We start from the raw sequence: 15,593 nt of genomic DNA, 5'->3' as shown, positions 1-15,593 counted from the left end.
CTGATGTGTCCTAGACCCTCCGTCTATATTTGTGGAATGAACGCTGGGGCCAGGGGCCAGCAGGGAAGCCAGCTGGAGTTGGGTTTGGTCTTCAGGCCCTGGACATTTCTTGGCCCTCAGAGAATCCCACAGTGAGAAGACCGAGCTCCTTGCTAGCGGCAGGCAGAAAGCCCTGGGAAGAGCTTTTGGAATGCGTTTAGAAGAGAGCTTTCTGGAAAGTCCCTGTGCCCAACCCAGGGATTGGGGTCATGGGAAAGAAAAGAGCTAAAATAATTCTATATTCACCTGCCCACCACCCCTACCTCCCACACTGTCAAAGCCTTCCTCCTCTGTAATTCCACTTAATGTTCAGAGCTGGATTCTGGGGAAGGAGAGAAAGAGGCACATGAGCTGGGAGGAGGTGGCCAAAGAACAGCCCGGAGTAGTCCCTCCCTGCCTTTCAGGAGGAGGGTGGTTAGTCCAGAACTGCCAAAAGAAAGAACCCCACACATACTTCAGATTAGGCAACTGGGGTTGCAGATATGGCTAATTACCACCCAGAGTGATACCGCCTCCTGACACCCAGAGGTGTGAGCAGATACCTATGTGGGCCCCTTAACTAGAACAGGTCTCTCCACATCACAGCCCCCAGGATAAGGGAGTTTGCCATGACAACTGCTTTCTGGCAAACCAGGCAGCAGGTGGACACCGGGAGAGGCCCCAGAAGGGCTGGTGTGATTTTAGGGTTTTAGGGGCCCTGGCTGTGGGTAGACCCAAGGGGGGCTAGAGGACTGGCCAGTTTCTCCCCCACATGGCCATTGCCAGGCACCAAGCTCATCCCAGCCTGGAGTCACAGTGAAGTGAAGGAAGGGAGGGACGGTGTACCCTCAGGGGCTTCCCCCAGACTCTGTCCTCCTGGGGATGCAGAGGCCCCTGCAGCAAAGCTTCCCTCTGCTCCATCTGAAGGAGGTGATCAGGGACCGGCGAGAGCAGAGAACTCTGGGGGAGGGGAATGCTTCAGGGTCACGTGCTAATGGACTGTAAGGCTGGGTCTTGTCCTGTACCCACTGCCATTGTGCCATGTCAGCACAGGGAGAGCTGACCCCTGGCTGTGCCTCTGCTTTCAGACTTACATTCACGTCATCGACCAGAGGACCAGGAAGCCTCTGCCCACCAAGTTTTACACGGACCCCGTGGTGGTCTTTCATCACGTCAACGCCTACGAGGAGGACGGCTGCCTTCTGTTTGACGTCATCACCTACGAGGACAGCAGCCTTTACGAGCTCTTCTACTTGGCCAACCTGAACCAGGACTTTGAGGAGAACTGCAGGCTCACCTCCATCCCCACCCTCAGGAGGTTCGCCGTGCCCCTCAGTGTGGACAAGGTAATGGCTCAGAAGGGGACCCCTTTCATTCCCAGGGAGTCGTGAGCCCCAGTGGGGAGTGACTTTGGCACTCATTTGATTGACACTGAAATCCAAAATGAGCTGTTCTTGAAGACAAAAACAGGCTTTCATTGTTTTTCCTAAAGTGGTGCATATTCATCATAGAAACCTAAGAAAATACCAATTAGGTAAAAAGGAAACAAACAAAAACCTCATGAACCTATTGTGGATATATTTCTGTTGCCTCCCACATGTCTCTCTGTTGCTCTCAGTAGATAGACAAACACATACTGACACACATGTTGATGTGTCTGTGTTTATGTGTATATGATACACATGCCTATGGATACATGTCTCGATAAAGCTGTTAAAAATTCTGTGTAGTAGGACTTCTCTAAAACTTAGAAATGCATATTTATATTTTATATATTGCTTAATTTTAGAGAAGGAAATCACGGAGAATTTTTAACAGCTTTATTGAGAGATAATTTCACACACCATACATTTAAAATGCACCATACAGCTGCTTTTAGTAACTTCACAGAGTTGTGCCAGCAACTGGATTTTAAAACCTTTTTATTAGCCCGGGAAGAAACCTTGCACGCCTCCCCCTAGTCCCCTTCCCCGCTCCTTCCCGCAGCCCCAGGTGAGCACTCATCCACTTCCTGTCTCAGACGCCCTGCCTGTTCCAGACACGTCACACACGCGCCAGGTGCTCTCCCTCCACACCGTGTTTTCGAGGCCCGTCTCCGCAACAGCGCACACCAGCCCTTCCTTCCTTTTCATGGTGGAATATGCATGTACTGTTTTGTGCACTGCTTTTTTCCACTTATGTGGATATCCAAACATCTCTCCGTGACATTCAGTATTCTTCTACAACATCGTTGGAAACATTTGCATGGCGGTTCCAGACTGGGATTCATCACTATTCACTTACCTAATGCCTGCTGGTGATGAGTCCCCTTCTTGCATTAAAGATGACCACTAGGCCAGACATTATCCTCAATTAGGGTGATGCTACCGAGGCTCCGGGCTTGGTTTCAGAGGCTACAGAGATTCCTGGCTCCAGAACTCACTGACTTCATGACTTAATTAATTTAAATGAAAGCAAATTCAATTCAACTCAATTTTGATGGCTCCTATTTACTGAATGCACTCTATGCGCCAGCTACTTTGCTAAGCATTTTATTTTCCTTGCCTCAGTTAGGGATCAAAACAACCTATGGGAGAGGTCCTCACATTAGTCTCATTTTACAGGTAAAGCAACTGAGGCTCAGAGAACTTAAGGAATATGCGCAAGGTCACACAGCCCCCAGGGACAGAGCCATGATTAGCAGAGGTCTGAAGCTCTAGCCAGATACTGTTGCTTGCCAAGAGTTAATCTCTTTGTTAAAAAGAAAGTTCTAGAAGTATGAGGTGTTAAAGACATAGTGGCACCTCACTGAGACTCTCTGCTTGACCCAGTCAGAAAGACTGGAAGAGAAATGGAATGAACTTCCTCCCCATGTGGTTCAGGGCTATTGAATGAATGGCTGCCTTCCACGAAGTCATCACGTGGCACTGCCCTCTGTGGCCTGCTCTCTGGACCATACTGCAGTGCCTTGCTCGGTCTCCTGGTTCCAGGAAACAGTGGGGGTGTCACAGAGCACACAGGTGGCAATTCCCGAGGCCTGGCCCTGCCTCACACTGACCTCAGCCCAGGGATGAAACAGAGAAAGGAAACGCTCCCTCCCACTGCCCACACACGGAGGGATTTTATAACCTTTTATCATGCTTGAAAAATGATTCGCTTCCTTGGAACCAGGCTAAGAAGTTCAGCATGTATATTTTGAAAAGCTGCCGTGTGAGCCATCTACTGCTTTGAAACTAACAAAGAAGTGTGAGCCCTGGGAAGGGTAGCTCTGGCCACGCTGTTTAATTGCTATTTATTGTCCCTTAAAACATCTTCTTGTTTCACTTTCAAGTTGCCTTCCTGCATAGTGAAATCGAAAAGCTGAACAGATGGACATGGCAGACATGTCCAGATCTGGCAGCTCTAATTCTGTCCTATCCAAAGGCTTTTTAGGACAGATGGTGGGAGACGCCACGTTTCTCTGGCACCCATCAGTCCGGGGCCTTTGCAAGTCCCTGTCCCTCTGCCTACAACACTGTCCTCTTTGTATCAGGCCTCGCTTCCCGTCTGGGCTTCAGGTTGGACTCAGCTGGGGGCTCTGAGACCACACCTGGGCTGGGCCGTGGGGGTCGGGAGGGCGGGGGCGTGGTCTCAGCCTGCAAGGGCTTCTAATTTGCGTGAGTCTAGCAAATTCCTGCTCCGCCTTTAGGCGTCAGGATCATCACTCCCTTTAGAGGAGTTTGTAAGTTCTGATAGCACCTGAATTTCCTTGCTGGACATTTGTCCCAGGGAAATGAGCTTGTTCAGTCATCTGCCCTGGGAAAGCTTCGACAAGCTCTTGGGCTTGTCAGCGGTTTATCCCCTAAATCTGTCACAGGGCCTGGCACTCAAGAGGGTTCTCATTAAACTCCTAACTACTGTAAACCCATGAACGAATGGTAAGTGGGTGAGAAATGTGACGGGGGTTCCCTAAAAGGACACGGGTCTCTCTATAGCATTTGGAACATTTCCCAAGTGGAAGTGCTTTCCGCATAGAATGGGCAGTAGTGAAGTATATTTAAAAGTCTGGGACCTCCCAGCTGCCCCAGATTCTCTTGTGTTTGGGCCAGCTGGGGTCAAAGGAAGGTGGGGCCCCTTGGCACTCTAGGCCTGTTGATGCAGGGTGGCACAGGGTTGTCTAAGGTGGGGCTGGGCTGGGAGGGGCGTGGACGTGTACAGACAGTTCGGGTGGCTGCCCTGCCCTCCTCCTGCCGGGCTCGGAGCATTGCCTCCAGGTGGGTTCATAAGCACTGGCCTTCCCTTCCAACAGCTAGCCATGTGTAAGGGGCCATCATGGGCGGAGGCACTGCGGACAGGTAGTTTCAACTCCTGGCTCAGTAGATTTGGTTTTTGTCTTGACCCCAAGTTCAAAAACAAAGACCTATTAATAGAAGAAGCTGCCATTTACTGAGAGCTCATTATATGTCAGGCCCTGTGTTAGATGCCTTTTTTCTTCTTAGACCCCAGCAGGAGGGGCCCCTGCTCTGACCTTGACATTTGGGGGAGGGGCTGCTGATCCAGCCTTTCCTTGGCAGGGTCCCTTCCTCACAGATTGAGGACTTCAGAGAGCCCAAGAGCTGTGCCCATCCGGTGAGGTAACTTCCCCTGCCTCAACCATGAACCAGCTACTGGGATCCCTAAATTCTCTTCCCAAATAGCCCCAAGACTGCTTCCAGCTCCTGCTTCTCTCTTCCTAAAAGCAGGCTGTGCCACTGGTGTACTGGCCTCAGACCCATGAGGCGGCCAGGGTTAGCTATTGGCTTGGTCGCGCTGGCTGGGGATCTGGGCAGTGAGAAGAAACAGGGCAGAGAACAAAGAACCTGGGCCCAGAGGCTGGCCCTCATTCTGCCACCCTATTCTGGCTCGGAACTCCAAGGAGTCCTAGAATTCCAAATTCACACATCCTTCCAGACCAGCACCGTGCAAAAGAATCCATTGCAATGATGGAACATTCTCTGTCTAATGCAGTAGCCACTAGCCACACGGGCCAATGAACTGTGGCCAGTGCAGCTGAGGAAGTGGATGTTTAATTGTATAATTTTAAGTTAAATGTAAATAACCGCATGTGGTCAGTGTTTCCCATATGGGACAGCGCACTTCCACATTATGAAGGTCTCCGTATCAAGATGGGGGAGAGAATGGAGTCTCACTTAACAGTGTGCTCAGTGTATTTAGACATTGGGTTGGTGGGTCTCCACTCTTGTCCTGGGTCCTGCAAATTTTAGGAACTGTTAAATGCTTTGCATGCTTCTCACCTCGTTAGTAGGACACCCCTCTGTGTTGCTTATTACCCCCATGACTACAGATGAGAGACGAAGTAAGTTGCCCAACATTGCAGGAATATCTGTGGGGTTTGAGTTGGGATTTGAATGCATGTCGTTCTGGCTCTGAGTTACTGACTATGATGTACCTGGCCCTGGACCAGGTGTTTTCATGACTATTATTTAATTATAACCATAATCTTCAGGTATCAGTCAAAGCAACCCCAGTTATGGTCACCACCCATCAAAAAGTAATGAATTGCCCCCATATTCTACAAACCAGGAAACAGGCTCAGGGAGGCTTAGGGGCTGAGGTTGGGGAGATGCTGTTCAAGTTCACACAGAGACCCGCAGAGTCCGATTTCACGGACTGGGCTTCCAAACCCCAAAGCCAATGTTTTGGGGAATTACCACGATGGCTGTTGCTTCCGGGAGTTCCCTCAAGTTGAGGGATTTCAAAGCAAACTGTAGGATCTTGTTGACATTGGGCTAGAAAGCTCTTCTCAAAGCTGAGCACGTGGCCACCAAAAGCAGCCGAGTCATGTTTATTACCGCTGTGTGGAAAAATTCAGTTTATCCCTCAACCAGTCTGACCAGTTTCAAGCTGGAATTAGAAGATGTCTCTGTAGACGGACTCCCTGCGATGCAAGCCCAGGGCATGCACAACATGCCTGTTGCTGTCAGGTGACTTAGCAAAGCACCAGACAGCCTCCGCTGGTCTGTACGGGTACGGATGGATGCACTCAGAGCTTCTGTTTACAAGACACCACCGATGTGCTGAGTGCCGGGCGACTTTTTCCACACATTTCATCTCATTTAATTCCTACAACCATCCGGCACAGCACATGTTTTGCACCTTGACAGTGGAAGGAAAGCTTATTGAGTCATGCATTCGCTCATTCATTCAGCGGTTACTTTCCGGTGTGTGCTTTCAGCTCTGTGCCATGCACCGGACAAAATCTGGTCCCAGTCTAAAAGGGGAAGACAACATAAAAGAAGGAAGAAACTCCATACAGGAGATAATGACAGCTCAGGACAAATCCCTTGGCAACATTGCAGACGGAGTTGCTGGGGAAGGAGAATTTGCACAGAGACCTACAGAATGGGAATGGGCCAGCCTCACAGCCTTAGCACCTGCCTTGCCTACAGTGTTCTTGCTTCCAAGCAGAAGAACTGCGAAGCGAAGGGCCCAGACTCTCCTTCCCTCTGTGTGGCTGTGGGCAGGCCTCTTTCCTTCTCTGGGCCTTATTTTCCTCTTCTGTCAATTGAGGGATTGAACTAAACAAATCTCAAAGGGCCCCTGCAGTTCAACTGCTAGGACGCAGCAAATCTGTCCCCCTTCCCAGCAAAAAGCTGATCTCATTCAAATAGGCTTCTTTTAATTATAAAATTCCATTTAGAAAAATTTGGAAAGTAGAGAAAAATTTACGTGAGAAGAAGTCAGCCATAACAGTAATTCTCAGCCTGTAAACTCCATGAAGGCAGGGACTCAATCTTACTTCTCCTTCATTGCCAAACCTGCACTTGCCCCAATGGTAGTAACATCATTATCATCATCATCATCAAAATGATGTAGGGGTGCGTGGATGGCTCAGTCGTTTAAGCATCTGACTCTTGGTTTTGGCTCAGGTCCTGATCTCAGGGCTGTGAGATCTGAGCCCTTTGCTGGGCTCCTCACTGAGTATGGAGTCTCCTCGAGATTCTCTCCATGTCCCTCTGCCCCTCCCACTCCCATGCTCATGCTCTCTCTCTCTCCGTAAAATAAATCCTAAAAACAGCAACAACAACAACAACAGTAACGTTATCAGCTGCTGCTAACATTTATTTAGCACTGACTGTTAAGGAAACCCTCTTGCAAACCGTCTGCATGATTATTTAATCTGCACAACAACTTGGAGATGTGTGTACTCTTTGCATGATGCATCCACTGAAACTTATTATACAAATGAGGACACAGAACTCTCCAGAGATACTAAGTCACTTGCTCGAGGCCCCATAGCTGGTATGTAGGGAAACAGGGAGTAGTAGAACCCCAGTAAATATCGAATCAATTGTTTTAAATCCCTCTCCTGGGTTACTGTGATGATGGTAAGACACCGAACAAAGTCTGATTATAAGCTGAGACCAAGGAATGCCCTCCACAGATCCTTCACTCCCAAGCCATTCTTAGTGCCTATTTGTTGTCATTTCAGCAGTGGTATATTTTCACAGGAGAAAATTCTAAAAATACAGATAAGCATAGAAAAATAAAGTCCCCATAATTCCACTGCCTGCTGTCTTATTAATAATTGGTGTCTCCCCCAGGATCTTTTCAGTGTAAGTTCTTTTTAAGTTGATTGAGCTCAGACTGCATATGCAATTTACTCTACTGCTTTTCTCGGTATTCTACCATGAGCATTTCCCATGTTATTATGAACGCTTTATAAACATCCTTCTGATGACCGATGCAGCCAGCCTTCCCTGCAGGAAGGGAATCAGCCAGTATTTAAAAAGCGAGAACCTACCAATACATTAATTTCACCCGTGAAAGATAAGATAGCCCAGAGTCGGAGAAAAGAGCCATGAGTCTAGGGACCCCTTCCTACCAGTAGGTAGCTATCAGTTTACGAGATCTCAGAGAGTAAGAATAAAAACACCAGCAATGTAATAGCTGCTTCCTGGGGCTCACGTGAGGCCAGAACAAGATGACATCCACTAAAGCACTTGTTTTATGACATATCCAGTAAAACAAGTGTTTGCTCTGGATAACCCGTTTCCAATTTTTTTTTTTAAACTCAGAATGCAGAAGTGGGCTCAAATTTAATCAAACTGACATCTACAACAGCAAAAGCCCTGAAGGAAAAAGATGACCAAGTCTACTGCCAGCCAGAGTTGCTTTATGAAGGTAAAACACATCCTCTTTGCAAGACACCTAGGGAGGGGGCAGGCTTTTGTGAATTCCCCTGAGACCTCTCTCTACCTCCTTCTGATGCAGAGGACCTGTGCCCGGACAAGGGACAAACAGGAAGACTCTTGGGGTGCCCCAGCAGAAAGCAATGGGCGACAGTTCTCTTTCAAATATCTTCAAACAGCTCCTAGGAAGGCACTGGGGTGGGGGGTGGTTGTTGGATCAGGTGATTTTCAAGGCTGGTCTCTGCAAACATTCTGATTTATTGAATGCTGACTTACTGAACAGGGACGGTGTGTCTGCACTTCCATTTCTATACCTTCAAAACACCCTGCAGAACAGGGGCCATCAGCCCCATTCAATGGAGGAGGAGATGGCTCAGAAAGGCTATGCTCCACGCAGAGTGTAAACCCCTCCAATAGGAGTTGCACCCATGAGAGCAGGCTTCTCAACCTGGGCACCCCTGATGTTCGGGGCTGGGTCATGCTCTGTGCTAGGGGCCATCCTGGGCACTGTAGGATACTAAGCAGCACCCCTGGCCTTGACTGTAAGCACCCACACCCTGAATTAGAACAACCAAAAACATGTCCAGACATTGCTGGTGTCCAGTGGGGGCACCATCACCCTGATGGAGAACCACTGCCCTAGAATATAAGCCTCAGTGTATCCCCAGATGTGACAAAAGTGTGGCTTAGCGGCGTCTCTGCTCAGCACAGGTGTGGAATGAATGGACTTGTCCAGGACACTTGCTAGAGGGAGGCTGGGCATGGCTCAGCTTTGCTCCCACGTTGGCTGCTGCCAGGTTCATGCATCTGGACGGAAACTGTCCTGGGGACTTTGTTAGACCAACTGCAGATTTGCCCATAAGAACCACTGCTATAAAACAGCATTCTAGGATCCTGTAACCGGTTCTGTGTGGCACCCCAGGCACTGGGAGGATTTGGAAGTGAATATGTAGGTCTTGGTCCTACTTTCCCCCCCCCCCCCAAGGTTTTACTTATTTATTTGGCAGAGAGAGAGAGAGAGCACCAGCAGGTAGAGTGGGAGGCAGAGGGAGAGGGAGAAGCAGGGTCCCAGCCAAGCAGAGAGCCCCACGTGGGGCTTGATCCCAGGACGCTGGGATTACGACCTGAGCTTAAGGCAGACACTTAACTGATTGAGCACCCAGCTGCCCCCTGGTCCTGGTTCTTAAGGCTGGCTGCCTTAAGACGATGACTTGCATCTCCACTCACTTGCTACATGGTAGGGGCAGATGGAGGGTTAAAATGCTGTGGTCTTTTTTATATCCAAGAAGAGAATTCTTGCTTATTGTGGCAATCTTGGGCAATGCTGAAAAGTACGACAACAGACGGATCCCTCATAATCCCTCCACCCGTGGCAACACTTTGGAAATACCTGTTGTGTTTCTGTCATGTCTGGGTTGCTTGGCGTATGTCAGGTCCTCTTCTAGAACTTCCCAGATCTCACCCTGCCAGTCTCACCCCATTATCCTTGACATTAGATGAGTTCGCACACATAGCGTGCTTTACCAAGGGCCTGGCGCATACTGAGAGTCCAGCACAAGGTAGAAGTTATCAGAACAACTCTGGGAGGTAGGTGTTGGCACATGTCATTCTCGTTTTAGAGCTGAGGACAGCAAAACTGAGGATAATTCCATAACTTGCCCAAAGATAGGCAGCAGAGCCAAAACCTGAACCTAGGTCTCTTGGACTCAAAAACCCTTAACCTCTGCACTTACAGTTTTACAAAATGCAGACATACTGTACCATCTAGAATATTCTGAAATGGCTTCTTCCACTGAATGAATATAGCCTGAGAATTTCCCAGATCCTGAAGATTCTTCAAGAGCATGGTTTCAACAACCTCACAGAATTCACGGGGGTAAAGCCCATTTTACTTAACCAAGTACCAGAGGCTGATCATTGACAGGGTGGAGGTAAGGGGGGGTGGCAGTCCCTAGACCAGGTTTGAGGTCCAGGAACACCATGGAAAGTCTCAGAGGCACTCTGGGGCCAACTGTGGGCACCTTTTTCTGGTTTCAGTATGTGGGTGGTCCCTTCAGCTCACAGTCACTGTGACCTATCTCTTGAAATTTTCATGATTACTTGTCTGAGGGCCTGGACATCTCCGCGCCTTAACAGGCCATTCCCCTGCACTCCCCGCAAGCCTGATAACCTCTTATGCCTCCTTTTTAGGAGGCCTCTGTGTGGCAGATTTTCCACATCTTCTTCCTCTTTTCTTGGACATTACATTTTCACCAGCAGTGGGCTCCGATGGGGGATTTTCATTTCAGCCCTCAGACTTAGAAATTTAATTTGCCCCCACAGGCGCATACACACACACACACACACACACACACACACACACACACACACACTTTTTAGTTTTTTTTAATTACAAAAGTAATAGACATAATGAAAATTTCATGTAATGAGAAACCTAGAGTGTACAATATAAAATACAAACTATAAGGAAGTTATTATCCCAGTAATGCTTCTGAACCCTTTCTCTACATTTGCAACATAGTGGAGATAATACTAGAATCAGCCTTCTACAGTTTGTCTTATGATATTGGCACTTTCCCATGTTATTAAAATTCTTTGCAAACATTAGTTTTACTTAGGTGACTATGTGAATTCGCCAGATTTATTTAACTATTCCTGATGGACACCCCTTTCCATGGCTTCAGAGTTTTTTTCCACACCCCCACACATGTACACACGTACACGAGCGCTTTTTTTTTTTAAAGAGCTTTAAAAAAATTGCAGTAGCCTCTGATTCTAATCATGCAATTCTTTTTGATTTCTATCTTGGATAATTAAAGATGCTTATACACTTAAAAAACAAGGTCTATCTTTCCTTGCTTCTGAACCTTCTCATAGAGCCAGGGTAATTATCAGAGGTTCCCTCCCCCTGCACTGTTACCAACCTTGATCTAATCCAGGCCCTGAAGCAAGTTCAGCGATCCTGGATTGGGAGCTGTTTTTGTGGACAGGACGCCGAGTCTGGCATGAAGGGTGGAGGCTCCCAGTCCTCAGCGATGGGGGCTTCACTGGCTGTGTCATTCTCTCCAGGCTTAGAGCTGCCTCGGATCAATTATGCTCGAAATGGGAAGCGATATCGCTACGTCTTTGCTGCCGAAGTTCAGTGGAGTCCCATCCCAACCAAGGTACTGATCCCTATGTGAGTTGGGCTGGCGCGCCCTACGACGATTGTGTCTGCCTGCAAAGCTAAACTCTAGGTTCTCAGACTGGGTGACCTTGATCAGAAAAAGGAGGTCCCTTTGGGGCAGAGGGCAGATCAGAGAGTGAAGTCCGTTTGGGCGGAATACCATGGAAGCGGTGATGGGCCATCCGAGAGAGGCAGCCCTATCTGATGGACAAAGAGATCTCAGCAAAGAGGTCAGAGCTGTAGGTCATCCATTGATTTCTTTATTCAATACATGTTTATTGAGCACCAATTATGCGACAGCATGGTGGCAGTAAGGATAAGGAGGTGAACAGGGCGATCCCAGTCCCTGCCCCCAAGGAACCTGCCCTTTCAAGCAGAGGGCTGAAACTTAGACCCTTTAGTTATTTTTACTTGTTACTATTTGTTGAACACTTACTGTACCCCAAGGACTGTGTTAAGTGTACAGACATCACTTGTCTTTAATATCATTTTTAATAATAAATGGAATATCTTTTCTAAAAAAAGCAAGCATTGCAGAAATGTGCAAAGCAAAAAAATTAGGGTTCACACACACACTCCCCACTAATCCCACACCCCAAGGGGAAACATGTCTATTAGGGATTAAGAGAAGTCCAGGGACTTGCACTTTTTAAAACAACAAAAGGATCGTATTACACTTTAAATGTTTGCATTGAAGACATTCATTTATTCAACACATACAAAAATGGCAGTGTAGCGCCAAATACCAGATACATTCAGGCTTTTGTTTGTTTGAACAACCATTTTTATTCCATGAGATTCAAAACATTTTATAAAAGAGTACGTGAAAGGTCTTTTTAATGAGTGTTTCTTAGGATATTTAAAGTCAAGAAGTCATCCCTAAAAGCCTGAATCATCCAAGAATGCTGGGTGACTCAGTCAGGATTTTTATTTTTTTAAAAATTCAGTATGTAAAAAATTTTATTTAAAAAAAATTGGATGACAGGAGGGCCTTTGCTTTAAAATGCAAGAGGAAGCTCGCTGCTTTCATTTCTGGTGCTACACTGACCCTAGGTAGATGGCATTTGGAGTCCACGCTGGAGGGGCTGGATCCCCTCTGTCTGTGGGCACTGATGTCACCAGTTCCCAGGGAATGAACGTGCTCTCCAACAAGTCACTCCCATGTCTCTCCTCTTTGGATATACAGATACTGAAATACGATGTTCTCACAAAGTCATCCTTAAAATGGGGAGAGGAGCATTGCTGGCCAGCAGAACCCCTCTTTGTCCCCACACCGGGTGCTCAGGACGAGGATGATGGTAAGACTCCAGGAAGGGGAGCCCACTTGCCACACTCTGCTTGTGATCACTCTTCAAACAGAGACATCGTCTGGGAGCAGTGTGACCCTCCCTCTCCAACCCCCGTGTCACAGAGCTGGTGGAAACAGGCTTTGAAACTCAGGTCTGTCTGAGTTCAAAGCAGTGAGTTTAAGGAGTCCCTCAAAACACCCTCACTTCTGACACCAACTGCAAGTTGAGGGGTCTCTAAGACCACCCTCAATGTCGATAGAAGGATGCATAGAACACACTGAAAACTGTTCTGTTCATGGTTACGGTTTGTCATAGTGAAAGGACTGTAGGTTGAAAGAAAAGTTACCCATGGGACAGAATCCAGGAGAATTCCATTCATGGAGTATCTGGTTGTCCCTGGAGGTCACAGCCAACCCCAACTCCTCCAACAATATCCATGAAATGTCACCAACCAGGGAAGCTCACTCAAGCCTTCATGTAGGAGCTTTTTTAGGGGATCGGTCATATAGTCATGGTTGGTTGGCTATGTGGTTGACCTTTGGCCTTCAGCCTCTCTGGAGGTCAAAGTGACATCTAAATCACTTTGCTAGGAAAGATCATCAGGCTGGTCCCAGGTAAATAAAGATACTTTTATGAGGCAGGACATTATAAGGGCTTAGAGGTCACCTCCTAGGAGCAAAGATCAGACTTCCCTTTGGGGGCCATTAAATTGTTTACTACACAAAAGCCCACTTCCTTTCTACTTTCATATTCATTGCAATGGCTGGGGCAGAATTCTTAACCATCTCTAAGCATGTATTTTCTGCATGGAGCACCTGCAAATGTGTATTTGTGGCCCACCTCCCTTTTCTAGATTTCCACATGACCAAATGGTCCTTTTCCTCCTTGATTCTGCCTCTGCCCCAAAAATCCCTGCCCATACTCCTGGGGATGCTAAGGAGGGCCACCAGAACCATGGCTGGGGCTGTCCCACTGAGCTGCCAGCTGCTTCCCTTCGGTGACATGGAGTGGATTTCTGCCTGGGCCCTGTCTTCCTACTGGACCCCCATGGCATGGCACGCCAGGCGGCAGACCCCACGGTCCTGTCATCTCTGAGGTGGGAGGTTGTTGGCAGCACCTCCTGCTGAAGCTGGCCTCCCGCTGGGCTGGCCCAGGGCTTCCCTCCATTCTCTTGTGGGCAGGGAGTAGCAGTGTCTTCGTTTCCCCAAAGCAGAGGCTGAGGGAATGCAACTTCCCTAAGGCCACATACCCAGTGCCTACAGAATTAGGATTTTAATCCAAGCCCATCTGACTTCAACTAGGCTCAACCACCCTGAGACCCAGGAGGCTTTGGGAGGAATCACGAGTAGTTGCTGGAAGTTTAGGGGCATTATTTCATTTAATCCTCTGTCCCTTGAGAGCGAGTACTTGGAATATGTCCATTTTACGGAGGGAAAGGCTGAGGCTGCTAGCGTGCTGCATGTGCATACAGTGGGCTGGGCTCATTCAAATGTCGTTGAGTGCGGCTCGTCTGAGTTTAGCCAAGTGCCATATGTTAGCCCAATGCAGCACAAAACTGATTCTCCATAATGAGACTTTCTAAGTCATAGGCAAATAGCCATCCTCCAATGCAGGCAGTACTCTACAGAACGCGCTCATTACTCACCATGCAAGAGGTTCTCTCAGCAACCGGGGAGGGCAAGGAGGATTCGCCTTACTCTGCAGATGAATGGACTAAGGTTCAAAGAGGTAAAGGGACTGGCCCCGGCAGGGCTGGAACCAGGTCTTCTGATTCCTACTTCCCTGACCAGGGAGATACAGCTGAGGAACTTCCCCCTCCAGCTGGAGGAGATTTAAGTCTGCATTTTTACCAAGTGTCTCTTTTTGTTTCCCCCAAAGGGATTATCCTATCAGCCATCGTCTCTACCGATCCCCAAAAGCTGCCTTTTCTGCTTATTCTGGATGCCAAAAGTTTTACAGAATTGGCTCGTGCATCCATCGATGTAGAGATGCATCTGGACCTCCATGGGTTATTCATCCCGGACACAGACTGGGACGCGAGGAAGCCGGCCCTTTCCCAGGAAGAGCGGGATAGGGCTCCAGACAGCTGCGTGGTCCCGCAGGCCTGACTGGGGTGGGGCCTGGGCCCTGGGCCCTGGGCAGAAGGGCTCCACTGGCAGGCTCCTGCAGGACTGCGGGCTGCCTTCCTCTCTGGGTGAAGGGGAGGTCCTTCATTTCGTTTGCACTTCTTCTTTCTGTGGTTGCTTTGAGACAAAGGTGTGGAAATAGTGCTTGTTGGTATCTTTTCTTTCCACTTATTTTGGCCATAAAGACCTTGTTTGAAAGTGGATAAATATTTATTGATTAGCTCAAGCCCTTCTAAGAAAGCCTCTTTCATTATGACAAGGACAGTGACTAGAAACTGTACTAAGTCACATAGTCAACCTTCTTAGAATGAGCAACCACTGACATCTCAGAGGAGAGAGAAGTAAACATTCATCACTCCTCCTTCCTGCCGCCCCTTCTCACCCTCTTTCCAGTAGACTAGCTCGTGGGTCTAGGAGCTGTAGCTTTCTCCACCGTGACTTTAGTAAATGATGTGGCCAGGAAGGCATATTGCTTTGGGGTCATTCCACGCAAGGCATGGCATAATTTAAAATAATAAAAACTTTAAAGTCTGTTCCAACCTTATTTAATTTTTCCATGGCTTCTTTCTTCTGAAGTTCTTCTAAGGCAATAAAATAGAGGAGCTGGACAGTTTGTAGCCTGCTAGACGCCCCACTGTACACCCGCTGGGACGGCAGACTGGTGGGCATCCCCCTCTGCAGGACAAGGGTGAGGGGCTGGACACTCACCCGACTTGCCATGGCCAGGGGGCTAGAATCCAGGATTGAGGCCCAGGCCTGGGCTGGCATGAGGAGTTCTTGCCTAAGGCTGAGAACGAGGGCAGTGAGCCATCCCACTGTCTGTACGGGAAAGGAGGTTCCCCAA

The 15,593-nt window shown here is 48.3% G+C and overlaps 1 protein-coding gene across 3 annotated transcripts in view; it reads left to right on the top strand.

Annotated features, from left to right (window-relative positions):
- Positions 1-15,353, top strand: part of BCO1 (beta-carotene oxygenase 1) — a 35,568-nt gene extending 20,215 nt beyond the window's left edge. For 2 of the 3 annotated variants that reach the window (XM_032853892.1, XM_032853894.1), the window contains 5 exons: positions 1,107-1,364; positions 8,055-8,160; positions 11,238-11,332; positions 12,521-12,632; positions 14,502-15,353. In XM_032853892.1, coding sequence (XP_032709783.1) covers positions 1,107-1,364; positions 8,055-8,160; positions 11,238-11,332; positions 12,521-12,632; positions 14,502-14,731 — 801 coding nt within the window. In that variant the 3' untranslated portion in view covers positions 14,732-15,353. The remainder of the gene's footprint in view (positions 1-1,106; positions 1,365-8,054; positions 8,161-11,237; positions 11,333-12,520; positions 12,633-14,501) is intronic. The other variant, XM_032853893.1, reaches the window with a different exon arrangement.
- The last annotated feature ends 240 nt before the right edge of the window (positions 15,354-15,593 follow it).

This window comes from Lontra canadensis, unplaced genomic scaffold (genome assembly GCF_010015895.1).
Source record: "Lontra canadensis isolate GAN:19392208 unplaced genomic scaffold, GSC_riverotter_1.0 scaffold8, whole genome shotgun sequence".
Classification (NCBI taxonomy): Eukaryota; Metazoa; Chordata; class Mammalia; order Carnivora; family Mustelidae; genus Lontra; species Lontra canadensis.
The sequence above is the reverse complement of the archived record's forward strand: the minus strand, read 5'-3'. Positions and strand labels throughout refer to the sequence as shown.